This window comes from Mesoplodon densirostris, chromosome X (assembly GCF_025265405.1).
Source record: "Mesoplodon densirostris isolate mMesDen1 chromosome X, mMesDen1 primary haplotype, whole genome shotgun sequence".
Lineage (NCBI taxonomy): Eukaryota > Metazoa > Chordata > Mammalia > Artiodactyla > Ziphiidae > Mesoplodon > Mesoplodon densirostris.
The window spans coordinates 122,391,573-122,416,729 of NC_082681.1; the positions used below are offsets into that span (position 1 = coordinate 122,391,573).

General features: G+C 37.6%; 1 protein-coding gene across 3 annotated transcripts in view; it reads right to left on the minus strand.

The window, feature by feature from the left end:
- The window catches only part of CDKL5 (cyclin dependent kinase like 5), a 188,404-nt gene that overhangs the window by 27,061 nt on the left and 136,186 nt on the right, over positions 1 to 25,157 (minus strand). For all 3 annotated transcript variants that reach the window (XM_060087079.1, XM_060087080.1, XM_060087078.1), the window contains 6 exons: positions 22,984 to 23,104; positions 20,603 to 20,662; positions 18,497 to 18,587; positions 14,587 to 14,776; positions 8,913 to 8,993; positions 2,745 to 2,896 (listed from right to left, as the gene is read on the minus strand). In XM_060087079.1, the coding sequence (XP_059943062.1) occupies positions 2,745 to 2,896; positions 8,913 to 8,993; positions 14,587 to 14,776; positions 18,497 to 18,587; positions 20,603 to 20,662; positions 22,984 to 23,104 (695 nt within the window). The remainder of the gene's footprint in view (positions 1 to 2,744; positions 2,897 to 8,912; positions 8,994 to 14,586; positions 14,777 to 18,496; positions 18,588 to 20,602; positions 20,663 to 22,983; positions 23,105 to 25,157) is intronic.

Genomic DNA, 25,157 nt, shown 5'->3' on the forward strand with positions numbered 1-25,157 from the left:
AGGGTAATCGCAGAGATAACTCATGCAGATGTTGTGAAATGTCCAAAGCTCCAAAGAGGACATCCAGAAAAGGGTAGAGAAGAGTGAAGATAGCTGATAGAGCTTTTGAAACTCTAGGAAACACTGCTCTCAATGTGGAGCACAAACCTATGTATGTTAGGAAGAACATATTCATAGTAACATAAGATATAATTTCTAATGTGAAAAGAGAGGCTATAAAGGTAAGGTGGAAACATCTGTCACAGAGTTAGGTTTCCCATAAATGTACAAAGTGCCTAAACCGCTATTCTGAAAGTTTCTGTCTTGGTATTAATCTGAAGCCACTGAGCTCTGCACACAACTCCGACATAGAAAGGTCATCATATTGTCTTCAAATTGGAGCTCTGCCAAAGCACAATAAAAAACTGCTTTGGAAATTCCATATATCTCTTTGACACACAACTGTAAGGAATCTGTGTTAAACTGCCAACCACTTAAGAGGATTTTATATATAAACCCTTCTTAAATGGTTGGCAGGATGGCTAGATAGATGGTTAATTTCTAGTTAAAATAACTTTTCAAACCAAACATCAAAGACGCAAAACTACATTTTTATGTGGAAGACTGGCGAAGCAGGACTGCTGAGAGGGCAGTGTGTGGCAGGATGAAGCACCATCCCACCATGTCCAAGGTGAGCAGAACCTCAGGAGAGTCTGAAGGAGACTTAGGCAAGGGCTAGGTAATGCAGAGTCCACTGTCTCTCCTACAGAGACATGAACGTGGAAGACAGAAGACAGGGTGTGTGAGGATATGTGTATGAGGATACTGGTGTGTCTCAGGGACAAGGCAGGGCACCAACACGATATGGTGCCCTGAACATCTCTATAATGGTGCTAGGAAATCCAATGGAGCCATGGTTTGTGCGGAATTAGTGTCCCCAACAAGAGCTTCCATGGAGGAAATATGGACCATAGGCAAGCGTGGAGCAGAAATATTTCCAGAAATGTGTAAACTGAGCTAATAGTTTCTTTCCTAGAGAAACCAGTTAGGACTGTTTCTTTAATATATTTAATATAGTGTCAAGACCTGAAAACAAATTCTTCCAGAGATTTTTATTTACTTATAATTTTTATTCTCATCTGCTTCAAAAGGGGATTTTGTAGGACTCCTCAAAAACCTATATGAACCGTATCCTCATGGCCACACACATCCTCCTTGACAGATCCCTGAAGAGGGTTCCCAAGGAGAGCCATGGATCCCCATGGGGATTTCTCCCAAGTGAGTCATTACAGGATGAATACACAGGCCTCCTTTTATGGTATGGTTATACCACCAATCACTACAGCACAAATCAAAAATTTATCATCAGTCTACTGAACTTTCTATCGAGATCCTTTTTCTTTGCAAATGTAAACTAGAGGAGTCAAGTGACAATCAAGGTAGAAGGGAGACAAAAGCACCTGAACTGAGAGTGACCCCAGATAAGACACAGGCATAATGTGAACCTCCTAAACTCAAAGGAGCAACTGAAAGATGAATACTGGTCCTTGCCTTAGTGCACCGATCTCATGGAAACTGACAACAAAGTGAACACAAACTTGGTGAAATAGAATTTGAATCTGCTCCCAGGCCTCCTTGAAAACAAACAGGTAAGAATGTTTTATAAGATGTGAGGGAAACAATGACCAAACCACTCATTTTAAATAGAGAACAGCTATAAAACACAATCACACCATCGCAGTTAAGCAGAGAAAATACAGGGTAAATGGTTATTGCTTATTTATAGATGCACTCACAGATCTAAAAAGTACCAGGTCTTAAGCTTTCACAATTCCAATTGGTTAAAAATAATTGTTCTATGTGGAGAGAAAGGGGGGACATGGGAAAAAACTTATAGAAGAAAAGCTTCATATTAAGAATTATTGTTTTCTACTTCTCTTCTAATAGTAGATAAGAGGAACTATTTCCTATCTTCCATAATTTAAGCAATGCTAGATGACAAGACCAGCTTCTTGGAAGAGGAAGGAGGACAAGGAGAGGAAGGACCTGCCCCTGAAAATGCAGCCAACAGAATTAAGGAATGTCACTTTTGGGGAGATAACCTGATTGCAGTGTCCAACTCCTTGTGCCCCTCCTTGCTCCCCCACCCCAGGAAATAGATGTTTTTTTAAAGATTATGCTGAAAATTACATTAGAAAGCATCAATTTTAATCACTATCTACACCAAACTAACTTTACTATTTCTATATTCTTATTCTTATGAAAAACTAATTTCTCAACTCAATGATTAAAAGACAAGAGCAACAAAAACACAAGTCCCTGCTATGGAGCCAAAACTACTTGGTTCAGTTGCAAAGGTTGTCCTAGGTGCCTTCCCACCCACCTGTGTTTGGCATCCTCCGCTCCCTTCAGGAATCCCTTTGCCCTCACCCATCCTTCTTCCTCCGGGAATCACCCCTGGGTCCCATGTACACAGGATCTTCTAGCTCATGAGGCCAGAAACCCGCTTAGTTGCTAACCCATGCTACCTTTCCCAGGGAATGCATAGGTTTCCCTTGGAAAATCTTGTAAAAGATAATTAAGTCTTTATGACCCACACAACTCTTTAATTATGGTTCTGAATCATGCAATAAGTATAAGAAAGATATTTTTGAATAAGGAGGGCTTTCCTTCTTTTCTCTAATTGCATCATTTAAGCAGCCACCTCCTCCACCTACTTGTAAGACCAATACTGCATCTGTATTTCCTTAAAAGGGAATATTTACCTATTAGACAAAGTGCTGCTTTCCACGTGGTAAGGTTTTCTTTTTGCTGACCTTGAAGGGGAGCGATCCAAAAGTCTCTGGGTTTGGAATGTAGGGTGATTCAAACACTGTTCTGTCAAGTATCTGTCAGCTGGGTCCAACTTCAGTAAATTCTTAGGAAATAAAGTTAGGATTGGAAAGAACATCACAAAGTCAAATTTAAATTGTAATAAAAACCATATTTCTTTTCCTTATAAAAGAAATGCATGGTCATTGCAGAATATCTAGCAAACACAGTTTAGTCCAAAAAAAATTTTTTTAAAGGACTATCTAAATCACCCATAACCTTACCATTGTTGTCCTCTGGGAATACGCCCTCCCAGCCCTTTAAAAAATATCATGTATATATTTTTTCTTTTATAAAATCTGGCTTATATTACACACATAGTTTTGTATACTGCACTTTTCACTTACTAATCAAAAACATTTTTTACAACATAATTTAAACATCTAAAATATATTTTTATTTTTTATTTTATTTTTGGACGCACCATGCAGCTTGTGGGATCTTAGTTCCCTGACCAGGGATCGAACCCGAGCCCTCGGCAGTGAAAGCGCGGAGTCCTAACCACTACACTGCCAGGGAATTCCCTAAAATATATTTTTAAATAAGTATATATTCATATCAAAGAATATACATTTTCATCTTTTTCTTGTCCTCCTCTCTGGAGGCAGCCCATGGTACCAGCATCTTGTGAATCCTTCCACAGGTACTTTGTACATATCTCTATCTGCTCCTTTTATTTTATCCAAACAGTAACATACACACAATAGGCTGCACTTAGCTTTCTTTCCACTCAACATTAGATCTTAAGAGATCATTCCGTATCAGTAAACAGCCTCAATTTTAGACGTACCTTAGGCAGCATTTTGTTTTCCTTCTTTTAATATTATGAACAATGATGCAACAAATAACTTTACAACGTGTTTTAAATGACTACGTGGAAGCTTGTGGTATGATTTATTTAATGATTTATTGTTGGATGTTTAGGTGGCTGCCACTTTGCACTATTATAATTAATGCTGTAATGTACACCTGAAATCGTTGCATATATCCATGATCCCTTGCGTAGGATAAGTTCCCAGATATGGAACTGGTAGGTATGCAAACCCTTAAGGATTACCTTCTATGTGTTGCCAAATTATCCCCTAGGAAGGTTGTCTCAAGAAGTACTTCTCTGAGCAATTGAGAGTCTACCAATTTCCTGGCACCCTCATCAACAACAGGCATTATCTTTCTTTTTAGCACATACTTGTAAATTAGCTATTTAAAAAATGGTATCTCACAGCTGTTTTAATTCATATCTTTGATTAATAGTGAGGTTGAATATTTTTATGTTTACTTATATTCCTTCTTTTTGTATTTTTCTATTTGTGTAATTGTCCTAATTTATTTGTATGTGTTCTTTATTCATTAAAGTACTAATTTTTTAACAACTAAAATGTTTTCTTCTAACATTATTTATCTGATTAGTAATTGGACAAGATTTTAAAAGGTGAATCATTATTAAAATTAATTGATTTTTGGGCTTCTATGGTGGTGCAGTAGTTAAGAATCTGTCTGCCAATGGAGGGGACATGGGTTTGAGCCCTGGTCCGGGAAGATCCCACATGCCATGGAGCAACTAAGCCCGTGCGCTACAACTACTGAGCCCGTGTGCCACAACTACTGAAGCCCATGTGCCTAGAGCATGTGCTCTGCAACAAGAGAAGCCACTGCAATGAGAAGCCCGTGCACTGCAACGAAGAGTAGCCCCCCACTCGTTGCAACTAGAGAAAGCCCACAGGCAGCAACGAAGACCCAATGCAGCCAAAAACAAACAAACAAACAAATAAACAAACAAATAAACAAATAAATACATTTATTTCAAAAATTAATTGATTTTTATTGACAAGTTAGGCAAATACATAAAGAAGCATAACCTACATAACCTAACACAACTCAGTAGAGCACACTGACATTTGTTCTTTTGAGTGATGGGCATTTTCCCTCAGAGGGAAGAAGGGTGAAATTCCAGCATTCCCAAATGCATCTCTAGCTCACTTTCATTGGCTTTGCCCACAGTCAATTTCTTTGTGATCCACTACTGAACAGTGAGAACAAACCTCAATTTGTTCTCAATAAGCCAGAATTCAATTTCAGACGACCACCTTCAACCTAGCACCACAGAAAATTTGAATTCTGATCCTATTGTATGCTATCCTATGTTGACTCAGACACAACTCTAAAATTATCTCAATGCTTTCTCCTTCTTTATTAGAAAACAAAAACTGTGGAGGTATATGAAATGATTTTGGTATTACTGGCAGTTAAGGCAGTTAATATCAAAATGGTTTCAACTGTATGGTACTAGTTAAAAACGAAGGAAATTGAAGTACATACAACCTTTTAGAAGCTAAACATCTAATAGCATTAAAGTGCTATTTTCACTTATTTAAGATTAACAAGGGTAGAAATTGCTGCACATGCAATGAACTATTTTTATATTTATGAACACAGCTATTAATTTTCAAACACCTGGAAGGATGAGGCCATTATGAGGAAAGTATGAAACTTAGTAAATAGTTTCAAAATTCAGTATTTGGGGGAAAAAACAATTTTAACTAAAATAGAGCCCATATAATTATTGTAGCTATTCTTTATATTATTAGGAGCTTTGATTAATTCTGGTAACTTGTATCCCCACTAAAATGGCTGATATGTATAAATAGACGCAGGATGAGATGGCCATTTTAGGTATTTATTTATATGTGGACAAAATTATCAAATCTGCTTTAGGGGATGGCATAGAGAATAAATTTCTTCATGAAAGGATAAATGGTACTATTTATTTTTCAAATTCATTTTCAAAAATAGCTAAAAGGGGCTTCCCTGGTGGTGCAGTGGTTGAGAGTCCGCCTGCCGATGCAGGGGACACGGGTTCGTGCCCCGGTCCGGGAGGATCCCACATGCCGCGGAGCGTCTGGGCCCGTGAGCCACGGCCACTGAGCCTGCGCGTCCAGAGCCTGTGCTCTGCAATGGGAGAGGCCCGCGTACCGAAAAAAAAAAAAAAAAAAAAAAGCTAAAAGACAAAAGGAATAATTCTATTTATATAACATTCAATAATAACAAGGCAGTATTAACCTTTGGTGATAGAGGTCAAAGTTCTGGTTTCCAAGAGTGGGAAGGGGCACCTGGGAAGGGGTCATAAAGAAATTTCCGGGGTGTTAATAATTTCCTGTATCTCAATCCGGGCGGGGTTACATGGATACATTTACATGATAAAGTTTTACTCTGAGGTACATTTATAATTTGTGTACCTTCTAAATATACGTTTCAATAAAATGTTTATTTAACATTAAAGAAATTTGAGGGTAAATATATTAAATGAATGGGAATTCAACTGTTCAACTTTCAAACTGGTGTAAATGCACAATGGTTCAGGTTATCTTGTGTTAGCGTTTACCAGGTGCCACGCTGATACTTGGTAATTACATTTGGTAATGATTTAACAAAAGAAGTTCAGTTATTTTTAACTAAAAGAAACAAAAGGCAGAAAACATGAAATTGTATTTCAGTTCTTCTATTTCACTCTACTTACATTTTAAAAGTTACCAAATAATTAAAGCCCTGATAAATACTGACACGTGAAAGAACATATGACATAACGCAAATGATTTAAATGATAATTTATGCCTAATTAACCTTAAAGAGCCTTGAGGATTTTTAAAATAGCATCTCTCAATCTGTGTTCAGAAGAACACTAGTGCTGTAGCATTTTATCTTTTTTTAAGTATTTAGTATTTAATTAAATTTGGGAAATGCTTCTTTACTGTGGGATTTCTGAAAGCCTTTATAAGTTAATGAATATTGTGAATCTCTAAGAAAGGTTATATGGTAAGTGGCCTTTCCCAAAGGCCACACCCCCTCGCCCACCTCCGCCCCCACACCTATTTACACAGGGCTCCTTGGAACACAGATTAACATAGTTTTAAAGTAGAGCAAAGTTCTGAGAGTGCTGCTCAGCAATTTCCAACTGTGCTAAGTATGCCTTTAAAGGTCCTGTGCACAGTGTAAACTCCTCTGTTTTTGACAGCTGACTGAATGGGCAGAAAATAAAATTGATCCATTAACAAGTATCTTTTTTTAAAATAAATTTATTTTATTTATTTACTTTTGGCTGCTTTGGCTGTTGCTGTGCATGGCTTTCTCTAGTTGCAGCGAGCGGGGGCTACTCTTTGTTGCGGTGCATGGGCTTCTCATTGCGGTGGGTGGCTTCTCTTGTTAAGGAGCACGGGCTCTAGGCGCGCGGGCTTCAGTAGTTGTGGCATGCGGGCTCAGTAGTTGTGGCACACGGGCTTAGCCGCTCCGCAGCATGTGGGATCCTCCCGGACCAGGGCTCGAACCCGTGTCCCCTGCACTGGAAGGGAGACCCCCAACCACTGCACCACCATGGAAGACCCAACAAGTATCTTTTGAAGGTCTACTATCAAATAACTAGCACTTGCTTATGCACTGGCTGGCTGCAATGAAAGCTGGAGAAATATGAAAAAGTAGTTCTCACTCAAGGGGCTATCTACTTGGGTAGAAAAGCTTGAATAAGAAACTGTGAGAGGGCTTCCCTGGTGGCACAGTGGTTAAGAACCCGCCTGCCAGTGCAGGGAATACGGGTTCAGGCCCTGGTCTGGGAAGATCCCACATGCAACGGAGCAACTAAGCCCATGTGCCACAACTACTGAGCCTGTGCTTTAGAGCCTGCCAGCCACAACTACTGAGCCTGCGAGCCACAACTACTGAAGCCCGCGCACCTAGAGCCCGTGCTCCGCAACAAGAGAAGCCACTGCAATGAGAAGCCCATGCATCGCAACAGAGTAGCCCCCGCTCGCCGCAACTAGAGAAAGCCTGCGCACAGCAACAAAGACCCAACACAGCCATAAATAAATATATATATTTTTTTGCGATACGCGGGCCTCTCACTGCTGTGGCCTCTCCCATTGCGGAGCACAGGCTTTGGACGCGCAGGCTCAGCGGCCATGGTTCACGGGCCCAGCCTCTCCGCGGCATGTGGGATCTTCCCGGACCGGGGCACGAACCCATATCCCCTGCATCGGCAGGCGGATTCTCAACCACTGCGCCACCAGGGAAGCCCAATAAATATTTATTTTTTTAAAAGAAAGTTTATTAAAAAAAAAACAAAAAAACTGTGAGAACATTTTCAGTAGTCCAGAGCATGAAGACCTTCTGGACAGGGGCACCAGCATGAGGAGGAACACTCAGGCATGGTAGTAGCAGTGATCTTGCGGTTGTCAAATGAAGAGCCAGAGGGAGAGAAATCAAGTTAGAAAAAGAGCAGAATTAGGTTCGCTGATAAAATAATCTTATGGGAGGCCTTGAATATGCAAAAAATATTAGAATCTCTTTTCTTTCAACATTCATTTTAAGATTTGTTTTAAAACCTTATGCCTGAGCAGCTCGAGTGCTGGATAAATTTTTATTTATTTTATTTATTTTTATTTTTATTTATTTTTTTTGCGGTACGTGGGCCTCTCACTGTTGTGGCCTCTCCCACTGCGGAGCACAGGCTCCGGATGCGCAGCCTCAGTGGCCATGGCTCACGGGCCCAGCTGCTCCATGGCATGTGGGATCTTCCCGGACCGGGGCACGAACTCGTGTCCCCTGCATCGGCAGGCGGACTCTCAACCACTGCGCCACCAGGGAAGCCCTGGATAAATTTATAAATGATTTATTTCTCATTATTTATATTTAGATTGTTACTATTCTGTCCATTTTAGGAATCTAATTTAGGTATCTAGATAGTCCTATCTAGACGGAATGTTACAATACTAGATACTTCTGCAATTTTAAATAAACTGCAAGGGGATATATGTATATGTATAACTGATTCACTTTGTTATAAAGCAGAAACTAACACACCATTGTAAAGCAATTATACTCCAATAAAGATGTTAAAAATAATAATAAATAAATAAATTGCATGCCTCTTCAGATGACACAGTCCCCCATTATTCACCACTATACACCTATTAACAAAACATTTAATTCATAAAAGCAGGCTATGGTCATATATAGACACAAGAGAAATCACAAACCAAAAGACATTTTGTACAGATAACATCAACTTGTCCCACCTTCATTAAGTCAAGTAAAACGCTATTTAAAATTCCAAGGTATCTTCTCTCCAATGACTGAGGATGGTTAACAGCTGGAAACTGTAACAACAACATGACAGAAGTATTAGCACGTGGGTAAGGGTATGTGTGTGCATGTGCTTTGAGTGTTGGAGAAGGTAGCAGATGAGCAGAAGCTACTGCCCTAGTGCCAAAGTTAAATTTATTTCACAGGTATGTTACTTTTGGTGTCTATGTATTTGAGGTAGGGATTAATAGGATTGGGTGTTAAATGACAGGAAAACTCACAAGTGAAAGACGATACTTAAATCTAGTCAGACAATATTGAAGCATGTAAAACAAAACAAAATATAAAAATTTGAAACTATTCAGTTTATACAGTCTTGTCTACTTATACAAATAATTTGGTTATAATAGAGTTCATATAGAATTTGTCTGCTTATACAGACAATTCTTACACCCTTTTCACAACAACAATCATTTACTCCTGAAAATTAGAGAAGTAAAAAAAGAGAAAAAGGCCAGTACCTGAAAGGCTACAGAAGTAGAAATAATGAATTTGGACACACGTTCTATTATTGCTTTTAATATACTCTTTGAATGACCTGTTTTCAATTCCTTCCTTTATGTAAGTTGGAACAGAAGGCAAACAGGCTCCTAAATTAACAAATGCATTTTTAAATAAAATGAGGGGAAAGGGTCAAGTTTATTCAGATGCTCTGTCCTTCCCTCTGCCAACTCACATTTCACAATATCTAAGTGGATGGTAAAGTATTAGAGTCCAACGCCATGTACTCCCTCCCAATGGGAGGGCTACTTTGTTTTTAATATGTATTTCCTTTATACCAACATAAGAGCATTTCAAAGCCTGAAATCTCTAAACATGCTAAATAAGTGGATGAGAGAAGTAGTTATGTAGAAAAATTCAAACAAGGTATTAAGACGTCATCCCCACACAGTGCTAGGTATGGCAGGAGATGCAGAATATGGGTAAGACCAAAACCTTGCATGTAAGCAACCCTCAGTCTGATTGTGAAAGCAATCAGTACGAAACTGTACTAAATTCTAGTTGAAGCTCAGAGAAAGGAGAGGCCAAGGTGGTTTGCAGCTGTAGAAGAAAGAATCCATACATAGATAATATCTGAACTAGCTTTTGAAAGATAAGAAAAAATGTGAGGACAGAGAAAAGTAGGACAGGACCTTCTAGATAGCGGACGTAGAGGGAATAACATGAATTTAACACAGACACACAGGCAATAACCTAAAACTGATTTCTGAGGGAAGTAATGCTCTGCGAGACATTTTAACAATTGTTATTCTTCTTATTTCAGAGATGAAGAAGGTGATGATCAGAAAATTCAAATAAATGGTTCAAGGCAGGTTACATAATTAAAAAGCAGAACTTGTATTTGCACCAAGGTCTGTGATCCAAACCCACATTTTTTCTAAACATGGGAGCCTTTCCTAAAGGAGGTATAGAGGTTCCTCTGGATGTTACTGGAGCATTAAACATCACCCCAAAGAGAGAGACGCCTGTCATGCTGTGATAAAAGATTTTAATTAATATCTTGCTTATGAGGTCCTATCTTATGCTACCAAATACCCCCTCCTTTTTTTCCAGAAGTAACATTTCATCAATAAGAAAATTAATGCCCAAAGTCAAAAGGTATTAGAAATATGATTTTTAAATGACCACACAAACTCCTAACTTTAAAAAATTAATTAATGTCTTTTTGAAAGAAAGACACCATTCTCATATTAGGTAATTCAACAAATAACCAAAACTCAAGCATAGAAGTTTAAAGTATATCTCAGTCAGTAGTTTGGTTTTTCTTTCCTCTCTTTCTTGATCACTTGGCCAATATGATACAATGAGAGTGCCTCTTTACTAAGCACATACTATGTGTCAGGCACTGGTCTGGGCATTTTACATATATTATAACGTTTAATCTTTACAACAACCCCATCAGGTGGTACTTCTGTTATCACCATTTTACACATGAAGAAAAAGAGGCACAAGGAACTTGCCCTAGGTCATTCAAGTAGTAAATATGGAGTCAGGCTTTGAACCTCAGCAGCCTAACTTCAAAGTCTATGCCCTATATTATGGGATAGCAATTGTTATTTTTTTCAAAATAATACATACTGTTAGAGCAACATCTTGTTGATTTTCCAATCTCTACACAACTGAATCAAAATACAAATCACACTGGACTGGTTACTGGTAAGTCCATGTTTCAAGGCAGCTGCAGTTCACACACCCTGTACGCTTAGCTGAGAATGTCTCAGACATTCTCAAGTAAATGATAAAGGAAGACTTTTCCCTCAAAAGATGTGGTTAAACCTCCAAAAAGGTTCAACTAATTTAGTTAAAACACCACAAACACTTTCAGACTAAAATGTAAAAACATTAAGGTTTATAAAAATCAAAGTGTCAGGGAAGCAGCAATTTCTCCCAAGGATATTTACAAGCAGCACCCTCAAGTACTCTCTAGCATTTTACCGATAATACTATTTAGTGAGGAGGTCTGTAAACAAACAGGACCATAGACAAAGGAGTAAAAGATCTCCTTTGTTTGGCCTATCTAATCCAAATGCTACTCATTCTTCAATATCCATTTCAAACTGCAAATCCTCTATAAATCATTCCTAGTGAATCCAGCCAACTTTCTAGAATGTTTAACATCCTCAAGGTCTCAACTATATTTAGATGTATTAGAAAACAGTACAATGTAGTAAAGAATGTAGTACTTTATTATATACCACGCTTTATTATAAATTGTATTGTTTTCTAATTATTTCATGCACAAAAGTCTTAATTCTTCAGCTAGTTTACAAGTTATTAAAGCCAGGTACCATGGCAGATCTGTTTACACTCTCTTCAGAGAATCCAGCTTAGAGCCTCTTTAACCAGGCAAAGAATAATGCAGCCAGAAGACCAAGCTTGATGCTCCAGGTCAAACATTCAATCATTTAATACTATTCAACCTAGTAAGAGCAACTCTAGGTATGTTATGAATATAACGGTGGCCATGATAGCTCATTTCTTTAAAGAATTCATTAGTCCAGTGAGGATACATTTTTCAAAAAGCTTTTTTTAAAAAAAAATTTATTACAATTTTTTAAAAATTGAAGTATAATTTACAGTGTTGTGTCAAACAGCTATTTAAAAGAGACTGCCATGTGTGCTACAAGGGCTATGACCAGAGTGCTTCAGGAGCACAGAAGGGGGAGGCACCCATTCCCCCTGGAGGAGTCTAGAAGGGCTTCATGGAAGGACACTTGACTTGAGTCTGGGGGGAGGGAGGATGGAGAGCTTTCCAGGAAGTGGGGTAAGTATTGGGAGAATTATAGAAATGAAGACATAGCACTGCAGAAACAAGGAAATGGTGACAAGTTCAATGTGGCTGCAGAGCAGGGGGCAGGGCGTAGGAAAAGGTGGGAGACAAGGCTGGAGGGCTAGGAGCAAGGGGTTTTTAATGCTATCCTAAGGAGTTTAAATTTAATAAGCAATCTTGTAGAGGTTTTCAACACAAAGATGACAGAATTAAATGGGCAGTTTGCAGGAAGATCACTCTAAAAGCAATGTGAAGACTGCAGCAAAGAGAGAAACTTGGAGAAATCAGTTTGGGAGTGGTTGTTCAGGTAAAAGGTGGTAAGAGTGAAAGAAGCATTAGAGATGGAGAGAAGGGAAACATAATTGAGCTTGACTACTGATAATGCAGATTGGCTCAAGAGAGCGTTCAAATATTCATCGAGTCCCTACTACATGTGCTGGGCTGAGCTAGATGCTGGAAATACAGCAATAAAACAGATGATTTCTAACATTAATTATTAAAAAAATAAACAAAATAATTACATACTATGATAAATGCTATGATGGAAAAAGAAGGGTGCTATGGGAGAGACCAAGAAGGAGGTGGGGGAAGTATGTTGGGGGGTCAGAGACAGGGGGCATTCTTGGAGCTGAGATTTATAAAATGAGAAGGGGCCACGCAAGGGAAGTGGCTTCCTGGGAAAAGGAGTCACAAGTCCCAATTTCATAAAGCTGGAATGAAATGTTTACGGGAATTACCTGGGAATGTTTACGGAAGTTAAAGAAAAAGAAAGGTAAGTGTGATGAAAGTCTGGAAAGGGATGGGAATGGAAAGGGGTATGACCTGAAGTCAGGGAGCTAGAAGGGCCCAGAAAAGGCAAGGTCTGATGGGAAGGAGTTTGGATGCATTCTCAGTGAGACAGGAATTCATTAGTTATGACTTGCTTTATTTATGACTAGAATAGATTTTCCTTTCTTCTGGACTGAGAGCAAGTCCTATTTATTATCATATTTTCAGCATCTAGTAGGACAAATGCTCAATAACTGTTGAACTATTTGCACCCTAATTAATGGTCATAATTTGGCTATTTTTCAGCTTACAAAAGCAAAAATAAAAGGAGAAAAAAGAAACTTGCCTGAGGTAACTCAGACAGATTTGGAAAAGAGAGAAAGCAGGAAGGGGATGGAAGAGAAATGTTTGCATTTCTGTTCCTTTCTTTCTTCCATACTCATTGAGCCTAGCAGGAGGTATACTGTGCTGGGCATTCATGTGTGAGGAGGGGTACTCTTCAAAGTGAAATAAACTGAGGCCAGAAAGTCAAAGGAAAAAAACAAAGTGCTTTGCAAATGTCAAGAAAGTTTGAGAATTGTGCACTTAAGAGAAAGAAAAGAAGTGGTGGTGAGCTTATTTTATAGTTCCCACAAGGGCCACCAACTGGCATGTTGGCCCAAACAGAGTAGTTGAAAACTAAAAAAGTTGCTTTGGGGGTGGATGGAACAGAGAAGCAGCTTGTAACTGGCCACTCCAGGAAGATGCCTCCTGCGACTTGGTTGTCCCTCATTTGGGGAAAGTTTATACTTTAAGACTCTTTTTAGCATATTTTCTGAAATCAAGTTTTGCACAAAGTTAGCAAGTCTAGAAAAGGCTGCCCAAGACAATACACTAGTTTGAAAAGAAGATTTGATGTTTCACTAAACAGGAAATACCCACTAGAACAGCACCTTTAAATATGCAGAACGTGAGTATTCATCATCTTCCTCAAATCACTACAACTATGTTTGCTCAAATAAGCAGCCATTTATACATTTTTCTATCTTTTGGGGATGCTTAATATTTTGCATAAAGAAACATTCTGAGATAACCAAAGTTTAGAATAATGCGTACACTAAAAAAGATTTTGAAAAATTGGAACTTTCTTTTTTTTTTTTTTTTGCGGTATGTGGGCCTCTCACTGTTGTGGCCTCTCCCGTTGCGGAGCACAGGCTCCGGATGCGCAGGCCCAGCGGCCATGGCTCACGGGCCCAGCCACTCCGCGGCATATGGGATCCTCCCGGACCGGGGCACGAACCCGTATCCCCTGCATCGGCAGGCGGACTCTTAACCACTGCGCCACCAGGGAGGTCCTGGAACTTTCAAATTAGGAAAATATTAGCAGCTCCCACTTTCGAATTTAGACTTTTTAAAATTCACAAATACTATATAAAATTCAAAAATAAAATATTATAATGGGGATTATAAACACTGTAATGGGAAAGGCAATAGTATTCAATGGATAGCTTAGCATTCCACTGTGCAATGAACAATGATTTAAAAACTAGTGTACTGATTCCATTTGGGGTTTTAGCAAAGCCTCTTACCCGGAGCCCATGGAAGCGAGGATTACTGTAGAAGAGCTTCATTTGCTCAGGTGGAAGTGGTCCTAGCACCTTCTGAATAGTAAAAAGTTGGTCAATTTCACTTTCTCCAGGAAATAAAGGCTGTCCATCACTAAGCTCCCCAAGAATACAGCCCACGGACCACATATCTACAGACTTGCCATAGGGAGCTCTGAAAAGCAAAGGGAGAGATTATCTTGGCAACTGAAGAAATAAGTTTTAATAATTTCCAAATTATTTTGAACAGATTCATGATTTAAAGCATATTTGGGTATTTAAGGAATTAAAAAATACCACATAGACAAAAGTGAGGCTGAAAGAAAGGAAGTATGAATATCAAAGTAAAACTTCAGAACACAAGTGAATAGATCTATGCTAATAAAGCCATCAGTTTAATAAAAATTTAGTTAGTATACACTGATTTGAAATCTATTCACATCCAGATATATTTTGAATATGAATGGATTAATAAACCCTAAATACAGCACACATGTCTGATGAGTTACCATTCACTTGGAGAACGAAATGCTCCCAAGAAATGTATTTTCTAGGTAATTATCCTTTAGCTCTCTAAATGTCAACAAGTTATACTGATCCATTTTTTGAGTTCAGCCTATTAAAATGTACCACTGACTTATGTGTCTTCTTAAACAACAAACACTTAATATTATTTAACCTCTGATTGCACAGAGTCAAAACAGCTAAGATTGTGCTAAACGCTGTTGGATTATTTACTTCAATCTATTTATACCCTTTGTTTACGGGGCTTTATGACAGGCATTTCCCTCAAAGCATTTTTTCCACTTCTTTAGGGACTTATAGCTATCTTCCAAGGTCTGAGTTTACCAGAGGGCTTTTGGAGTACTACTGTTGCTAATCAGCTATACATGAAAATCTATGTATCCCCAAAAAAGCTTTACATGTATACCGCAATATCTATAGCCTTAAGTCAAATTACATAAAGCAGATTAAGAAATCATATTTTTCTTTATTTTCAAACATAAATTATCTAATTTTTAAGAAGGGAAAGCCAAAATAAAATATCTGGAAAAAAAAGTAATTAAAATTCTAGAATGCCATAGTGCTATAGTAGTAATATAAAACTTTTAACAAATACTCTAAAGCACTTTTAACATAATACAGAATATGTTTCTAGGATAATAAATCATTGTAACAATAAGTCAATATTTTATTTATCTCATTTCCTCCCATAAAAACCCAAGAACCATACTAGGAAACTTCATTTAGATTTTTTTGGTAGCTTGCTGGGAAGGGAAGGATACTGATCTTTCTTTCATACAAGTATAAGAAAGACAAAACTTGTGCTAGATGGAGAAAACTATGGAAAATCTTTACATACCCACCATAAGCTATTTTTCTTCTGTCAACTAATCTGAATAATTTATGCAGCTGTAGCTACTTTGAATGTCAAGGACAAAGTCTTGAGAATGTACAAAAACCTGTAAATTCTTCATGTTAACCAAATATCAACTGATTTCAATGGGATTTTTATACAAATAATATGGTTCTTCAACCAGTACTTGACAATCATTTAATTAGTAATATTCAATTTGGCTCAAATTAGTTGGAGTCCCCATCTACTTTTGGTAGCTCCCATATAGCTCTAAACATAACTCAGTTTATGAGCTATAAAAATAGCTCAGTTTTCCAGGAGGTATTATTAGGCAGCAAATACTCTCCGAAGTTTCATAATAAGGCTGTCCTCAGAATGAACGCCTCAGGGACATCTTATAGACAAAACCATATTATAATGAGTCCCTCTACTTGAATCCTCAGATGGGGTTCTAAGAATGATTTACTTCGTACTCATTTCTTCTTTGGCAAATCCTGTCCAGGAATTTCAAACTCCCAATCCCTCCCAAAAGAATGGACAGATGAATGGACTACACATTAGAGTGAGTCCAGACAGAGGTACACAGAAGAAACATAGACAACACAAAAGAAAATCAATCCTAAATCCAAGTTGAAAAATGAACACAGAAATTCTAAAATCTATCCACACAAGGAGGGATAATAAAGTGACTAGCCACCATTTATTTCACAGGATGAAGCACACAAGCTTTTGATTTCAAAAAAAAATGGTAAAGCTTTCAACAACCAACACCAATAACTCTTATAGGCTCTAGGTCAGCAATGAAACAAGAATTAACACCAAATGGTTGGTAGACCCTGGGAAATCAATTGTTAACTTCAAAATAAACCCTCAATGAGAACCTGCTGCATAGTACAGGGAACTCCACTTCACTGTACAGTAGAAACTAACACAACATTGTAAAACAATTATACCCCAATAAAAATTTTTTTTTAAATAATAAAAAAATAAAGAAGATCAACTGACCACAAGTGTAAAAAAAATAAAAACAAAAATAAACCTTCAGTGGGGGTTGGTGGTGGTGGTGGGATGAACTGGGAGATTGGGATTGACATATATATACACTAATATGTATAAAATAGGTAACTAATAAGAACCTGCTGTGTAAAAAATAAATAAAATAAAATAAACCCTCAGTGGGTAGCTTAAACATAGTCATCATGACCTTCAGAAGAAATACAGAAATTTATATTTCTATTATATAAGAAGTACCTTTATTTATTAAAATTTTTTTAATTGAAGTATAGTTTACAATGTTGTAAAAAATATCTTTTAAAAATTAAATTTCTCATGTCCCCTAGATGCATGTATGGCACACTAAAGAAAAGAGATGAAACCTATAATAATTCATGCACTGGTCATCATTACCACCATATCTAATTTTATTTGTAGAGTGTGTCTTCTACCTCAATTCTTTGATGGTCCCAAAGAAGGAAATACGATCTAGGAAAAATAAGAAAATACTACAACTACGATAGGTAGAGAATTATTAGTGAAACTATGTGATGGAGATCAAGACTACAGGTCCTTTCTTAGGTTCTAAAGTTAAAACATATTAAGAGGAAGAAGTATCTTATCAGAAAATGCTCTTGTGGTGTTGACAGGTGAATGAAATACCACTGAAAATGGAAGGGTGGCACAAAGTGGATGGATGTGGCAGTGTTGCTGAGAAAATCATCAATGTACTAGTCTGGAAAGCCATTTATCATCAAACAGGATTTACAATGTTTGGAAGGAAAATAGCAGTTGGTTCAATATTTACAGAAAAGTGGCTAGGCATTAAGAGATACTCCATAAGTATCTGCTGAATGAATGAATGAATACACGAACAAACAGATAAGCCAGAATGTCAAACTCTGTGGATATCGACATTCTTAATGTGGAAGATTATTAACAAAGATGGCAGCAATAATTCCCCCCATTTCCATACACCTGCCACTTTGTAATGTGACTCTGCCACTCCTCCCATCAAGAGGCGAAGTTTATTCCTCCATCTCTTGAATCAGGGCTTAGACAAGTAACGTGCTTTGGCCAATGAGGCAAAAGTCATGCAAAGAGGCTTGAAAACCACCTTTGCTTTTGGGCTTGCCCTCTGCTCAGGGAATTCTTCTGCTATTATATGAAGAAACTTGGATTAACACACTGGAGGATGAGTCCCCATGGAACAGAGATAGTTTGTCCCAGCTGAGGCCCTAAACCAACCAGCCTCCAGATGACCTGCTGACTGTAGCTACATGAGCAACTCCAGTTGAGACCAGCAGAAGAATCATCCAGTTGAACTCAAACAGCTGACTCCCCCCACCCAATGGCACCCAGAATTGTGAGCAAATAAAATGGTGCTTGCTTTATGTCATTAAGTTTTTAGGTGGTTTGCTATACTGCAATAGGTAACTGGCATTTAATTAACTCAAGTTCTTATCTTCCACAGATAATCCCAAAGTTAACAATAGAGGATCAGCAAATATGTAGATGTCATTCTATTCTGGGAAGGTAACTCACCCAAGTAAGAGTTCTGGGGACCGATACCACCTGGTGGCCACATATTCTGTATAATTAGCATTATTGCCTTCTGATAGATTCCGAGCAAAACCTGAAAGATAGCCAAGCCCAAAGGTGTAATTTTGAAAAAGAATTAATTTCATGTTGACAAAATATTTCAGTGCTATTAATACCTTAAAGGAACATCAAAAGAATATAATGATTGTTACTGAATGGGCTGTTTATTAACAGTGTCCTTGTCATTTAAAAAAGTTAGTCCATTGTTCATTCGTCAATTAAAATATACAGTGTATTCACTACAAAACTAGTCTCTCCTCTCTGATAAAGAAATCTATGTTTTCAAAGTCATTGCATGCTTTTATAAGCATTCAGAGCTTTTCCAATAAGTGTAAATCTTAGAAACAAAGTGAAGACTCCACAAGAGCCGGAAGTCAAAGCTAAATTAGCATGTCGCAGATAGTCATTAATTCTGCTATGTGGGACCTTAGATAGTATTTGTATATCTATTGGTGCTGATCAGCTCCGGCCATTATGTAAACAACTATCGGTAGGGTTTGGCAATGATGGAAACAAAGCAAGCTAAAATGATTTTTATCTCGTAATGTGACTGAGAAGCATATTAGGGATATCTTAATTACCTTACAGACTCTGTTGCTACCCACCCCCCGCAAGTAACAACCCTTTCAAAAGGTTTTGGGGCCACAAAATAAACTGGCAAGTAGGTTAATTACCCATCTAACTCACCAAAAGCAATATAGGTTCACTGTAAATAGTTACAGAGAACGAGAATATTAAAATTAAAGGTAAAAGTTAAGGTGTATGTCAGTTTCAAGAAATAGAAGATAGTGTTTCTTAAAGTGGAACAGTAAAAAAATAAAAATAACCACAGCAAAAACAAACCCCCTAACTTCAGTTAATCAACACTTCTTTATAAGACATATTTGGAAGAAATATTCATATTTTTTACTGGGATTCTTCAAGCCAGACAAAGGAGCTACACACTCTGGGAGGGAAAACAATCAGGAGGTTCTTGGTGGGGATATGCAGGGCACAGAACGCCACATGTGGGGCCGTCATGTGGAACTTCCTGACCGTTTAAAGCTGTCTTTTCTTTAAGAAATAATGCTAGACTAAGGATACTTTTTTCCTATTATTAACCATTCTATATGTATCTTTGTTATTTATAACTTGCTTGAAAAATTTCAGCTCCTAAGTACTTCTTAAGATGTTTAGGTACAGCAGGACTCTTCTTTGCAATATTTTTTTAAATTAATTTATTTTTATTTTTTTGGCTGCATCGGATCTTAGTTGCAGCACACAGGCTCTTTGTTGCGGCACATGGGCTCCTCTCTAGTTGTGGCGTGTAGGTTTTCTTTTCTCTAGTTGTGGCGTGTGGGCTCCAGAGTGCGTGGGCTCTGTAGTTTGTGGCACGTGGCCTCGCTAGTTGAGGCACGCGAGCACAGTTGCTGTGGTGCGTGGGCTTAGTTGCCCCATGGCATGTGGGATCTTAGTTCCCTGACCAGGAATCGAACCTGCATCCCCTGCATTGGAAGGAGGATCCTTAACCACTGGACCACCAGGGAAGTCCCCCACTGAACATTTAAAGGGAATAAACGGAATCATTCTAAAAATGTCTTTTAACCTTACAGATATATAACTATTGCATATATACAATACATATGTATTTACATAGTTATATTTTCAGTGTTTATGGTTATGCCTGAAACAATTTCTATCAATATTTAAAATATTAAAAAATTTTTTATCCTACTCAAGCCAGAAGGCCATAGTGGTATTTTCTGGAAAATTCTTTCTCTGAGGTCATTAAGTACTGGGCTTATGAATATATGCACATGCATGTATTTGCTTTGAATTCTCATTAAACAAATACTGCATGATGCATTTTTTTAAATAGTAGACAATACTATTCAAAGAGAGAGTAGAACTCTTCCCACAACCCATTTTTTAATATACAACCCAATAGAATGTTCATTTGCTAATTTAAGTCAAAAGATAAAAAATACTTTTAATACACCTGTAAAAGCTACCTAAGTGCTCTATTAAATTAATTCTGTACTTACAGGGCTCCATTTCTTTTTAACTTACCAAAGTCACACAGTTTCAAAACATCATTGTGGCTGATTAAGAGATTTTCTGGTTTTATATCTGGAGTATCAAGATTAAAAAACAATTATTAAAAAATGTTCCATGTACTGCTGATTGACACTGTTAGAGCACTGTAATGGCACCTAATTAGAAATATCCAGAGTAATATGAATAGAAAATTGTGGCAATGAAAAGCAGAGTAACACATTTTATGCTGGTACACAAAAGTTCCAATTAAATTTTTTTTTGAAAAACATGCAGACCACCATTTCAAAAATATTTTTCCCCTTAAATCTTAAAGGCATTAATTGGATCTCTGAAAGGAATTAAAAAATGATTAAATCTAGGCTAACACATTTTAAGGAACTATTTTCACTTTATAAAATACTAATAATACAAATTTTTGGAGATAGACTATAAACTGTTTACACCCACAAGATACTTTAAAAACACATATGAGAGTAAGTAGGTAGCATTATATTTACTGGAGAAAAAAATACAAGTAAGATACATTGTTTGTTATTATTTTCTGTATAATTTCTATATTTATATATCTCTTTAGGCTTTCTATGATGTGGTTCACAATCATAAATGTCTAGTGCTGAAGCTATGATAGATGAGTTGAGATAAGATTTCTCATTTATTCCGTGGATCTTTTGAAGATGTGGTGGGAGTTAAGCAGTAGAAATACACAGAAAATGCAGTTTAATTCCCTCCCTTTGGAGGCATCTCACAATTCTATTTTTAGAGTACCCATCATCTATATTATATGGTAGAAGTGAAAATGGAGAAAGGGAAGAGGTAGGAGTGAGATCTGTAGATTTCAGAATCAATTCACAACCATTAATTCACTATACACTTAAGCAAATCACAGTATCACTATGGAAATGCAGCTAAATCAGTTTCTTAATATTCTCAAACTGTAGCAGAGACTGTTATTAGAATCATTACCCTAGACACTAGATGTCCAGGTGACCAAGACATCTCTCCATGCTGCCAACAACCTTCATAATGTAACTGCTATGAAAGTCAAATGCAAGAGAAATACAAACTGTCTCTTTCCAGAAATAACAGGAGATGCCATTCTTCACATGACCTTTAAGCTATTCTTAAAGTGAGGCTTTTTTTTTTTTTTTTGCGGTACACGGGCCTCTCACTGTTGTGGCCTCTCCTGATGCAGAGCACAGGCTCCGGACGCGCAGGCTCAGCGGCCATGGCTCACGGGCCTACCTGCTCCGCGGCATGTGAGATCTTCCTGGACCGGGGCACGAACCCGTGTCCCCTGCATCAGCAGGCGGACTCTCAACCAGTGCGCCACCAGGGAAGCCCTATACCATTTATCTTTTCCTGATAATCTCTTGCATTCAAGGGACACAAATTGATACAATAATGAAGCTAAAAGATGTTTGTCAGAAAATGTTGCAGTATCCACTTATCTTTGAATTATCAGACAAATGAATACTACATTTTAATTTATCTAAACAGGCACATAAGGATATCACTTTAAAAATACCCTCACTTTGGGCTTCCTTGGTGGCGCAATGGTTGAGAGTGTGCCTGCCGATGCAGGGGACACGGGTTCGTGCCCCGGTCCGGGAAGACCCCACATGCCGCAGAGCGGCTGGGCCCGTGGGCCATGGCCACTGAGCCTGTGCATCCGGAGCCTGTGCTCCGCAACGGGAGAGGCCACAACAGTGAGAGGCCCGCGTACCGCAAAAAAAAAAAAAAAAAAAAGATAAATGGTATAGATTAAAGATCTTGCTGAGCAAGTAATTTCCCTTTTACTGCTATAAATCACCCACTTCATGGCAATAAAGGACAAAATAGAACAGTTTATGGAAGTATAATCATGGCCTTTATGCAAGGTTGATCATGCCTACAACCTGCAAACAGTGGGCACTTTTCATGAACAGGTAGGGAAAATCAGGAGGTAAAGGTACATACTAGAGATCTTGGTCTAAGAGGAAATGAGAAGTGACTGTCAATGGGGGCCAGTGACTTAGCACCACCTCTAAAGCCTGATTCTGGCTTGTTTCACATTACCTGCTCTATCTGCAGGACCAAAAGGCAATGGAGAGGGTAGTTCCCCCTGCAAGTAAGCTTCAAAGTTTCCATTTGTTGAGTTCATTTTATCACTAGGTGCTTCTGCTATTGAAAGCAGATCTGGTTTTACAAACACAGAGATCTCACCATAATATCCAAATAAATGTGCAGTCCATCCTTTTGATGATACAAAAGGAGACCTGGAGCCCAAACAATGTCTCATATCCTATACTTTCAAAATGTATTTAATTTAAATGGAATGTCAGTGCCTGTGTGAAATATTTTGTTAACTTTATTTGATATTTTAATATTTTCCATTTCAAAAATTCCATACTTACCGCGATGAACAATATCATTCTTGTGGCACCAGTGAATAGCTTTGATTAGCTGATAGATATAGCTTTTTACTTTTTCAGGTGGAACTCCATTTGGCATTTCTTCCAGCAATTCAAGCATATTCTAAAAATTAAATAGAGAGCCAGTGATCTCCAAAATTAGGTGGCCCATAAATCATGTATTAACAATTTAAAAAAGCACCTTGGACAATAATTCATCTAATACACAGCATGCATTTTTTAAAAATTGTTTCGCTTTCCATCTACAAGCTTTCTCGTGAAGCAGCATACTGTATTAAATCAAGGTTCTCTTTTAAGAAAAATTCCATTTTTACTACTCCCCAATGCTATCTCAAATAATAACCCTGTGCACTTTTCACTCTCCCTAAAACCGATCAGGCATCATTTTAGCCTAATTTCAAGGGAAAAACAACACAAAGTAGAGAAAAGACACTGTAATGTATAGAGGAGAGGGGAAACAGTCATTTTAACATAGTGCACTGTGCATCTCAAATAGAACTTTGCAATAAAATCAAGCCTTGAAATATTTCTGGGAGACCTGGAAAATATTCTTAAATGATCCCTAAGGTTAGCAGTGATCAATATAATCAGAACAAATATTTAAACAGGCTACAAAATACTGTTGAAATAAATATTCACAGACTCCAAACAAACCAATATTCAAAAATCTTAGTCTGGAGTCAGAGACCATTCTAAAACTCATACACATTTTTAAAGTAGAAATTCCACTTAACCAATTTCTGCTAAATTTCCAGATTAACTAAATATTCTCCATTCCCTCCGTAAAGCATAAGACTAAGGTCTACAGCATGATTAGAGCTTATTGTTTGTAGATGACCATCTAGGACAGCAGTTCTCAAAGTGTGATCTGTGGATCTTGGAGGAGGGGGAGTCTCAGAGGACCCATGAAGTCAAAACTATATTCATGACAGCACTCAGTTATTTGTCTTTTTCACTGTGTTGGTATTTACACTGGTGGCACAAAGCAATGATGGGTAAACTGGTGGCACCTTAACATGAATCAAGGCATTGGATTCTTCAATGCCACAACTTTACAGTTAAAAAAAAAAAAAAGAAAAAGGCCAATTTTAGTAAAGGATGTCTTTGATGAAACAGTAAAAATTATTACTTTTATTAAATTTCAGTGCTTGAGTACATGTCTTTTTAGGAATCTACATGATAAAATGAGGAATACGCATAAAGCACTTCTGCTGCATATCAAAATACGATAGCTGTCATAGGGAAAAGCACTTGGGTAACAGAGTTATAAACTGAACTAGTCATTTTTCATCAGGTACACCAATTTTACTTGAAAGAATGACTGATACACAGGTATTTATGTTAACATGTTCATTTTTAAATGAATTAATATTTTTATATTGCTCAGTTTTGACTTCTAATATGATAAATATTAATAGATAAAACTCACATAAATATAAAGCTCTTAGGGTTCCCAATAATGTTAAGACTGTAAATGGAGTCCTAAGATGAAAAAGTTGCTGCTCTACTACAACTTTACAATGTTGTTCCCACCAGTCAAGTTGTATTCATATAAACAATCAGTTGTTTATAATACTCCCATATGTATTTATAACAGATGAACTTGTTATTTTAATATAATTAAATATCATATAAACCAATGAAATAATGTTTTTAAAAAAGACATTTGCTGTTTACAAGAAAACGCAGTTTAATACTTTGAAAAGACGTAATAAAGGAAAGCTACCACACATAATGCTATCTAATCGACCATGAGTCCAACAACTATAAAACACTGGCAAGGGACAGTGGGTGTGGTACAGATTCTTCACTGAAACTACTTTGCAATGTTTTTTTGTTTTTTAACATCTTTATTGGAGTATAATTGCTTTACAATGGTGTGTTAGTTTCTGCTGTATAACAAAGTGAATCAGCTATACATATACATATATCCCCATATCTCTTCCCTCTTGCGTCTCCCTCCCACCCTCCCTAGCCCACCCCTCTTGGTGGTCACAAAGCACTGAGCTGATCTCCCTGTGCTATGCGGCTGCTTCCCACTAGCTATCTATCTTACATTTGGTAGTGTATATATGTCCATGCCACTCTCTCACTTTGTCCCAGCTTACCCTTCCCCCTCCCCATATCCTCAAGTCCATTCTCTAGTAGGTCTGTGT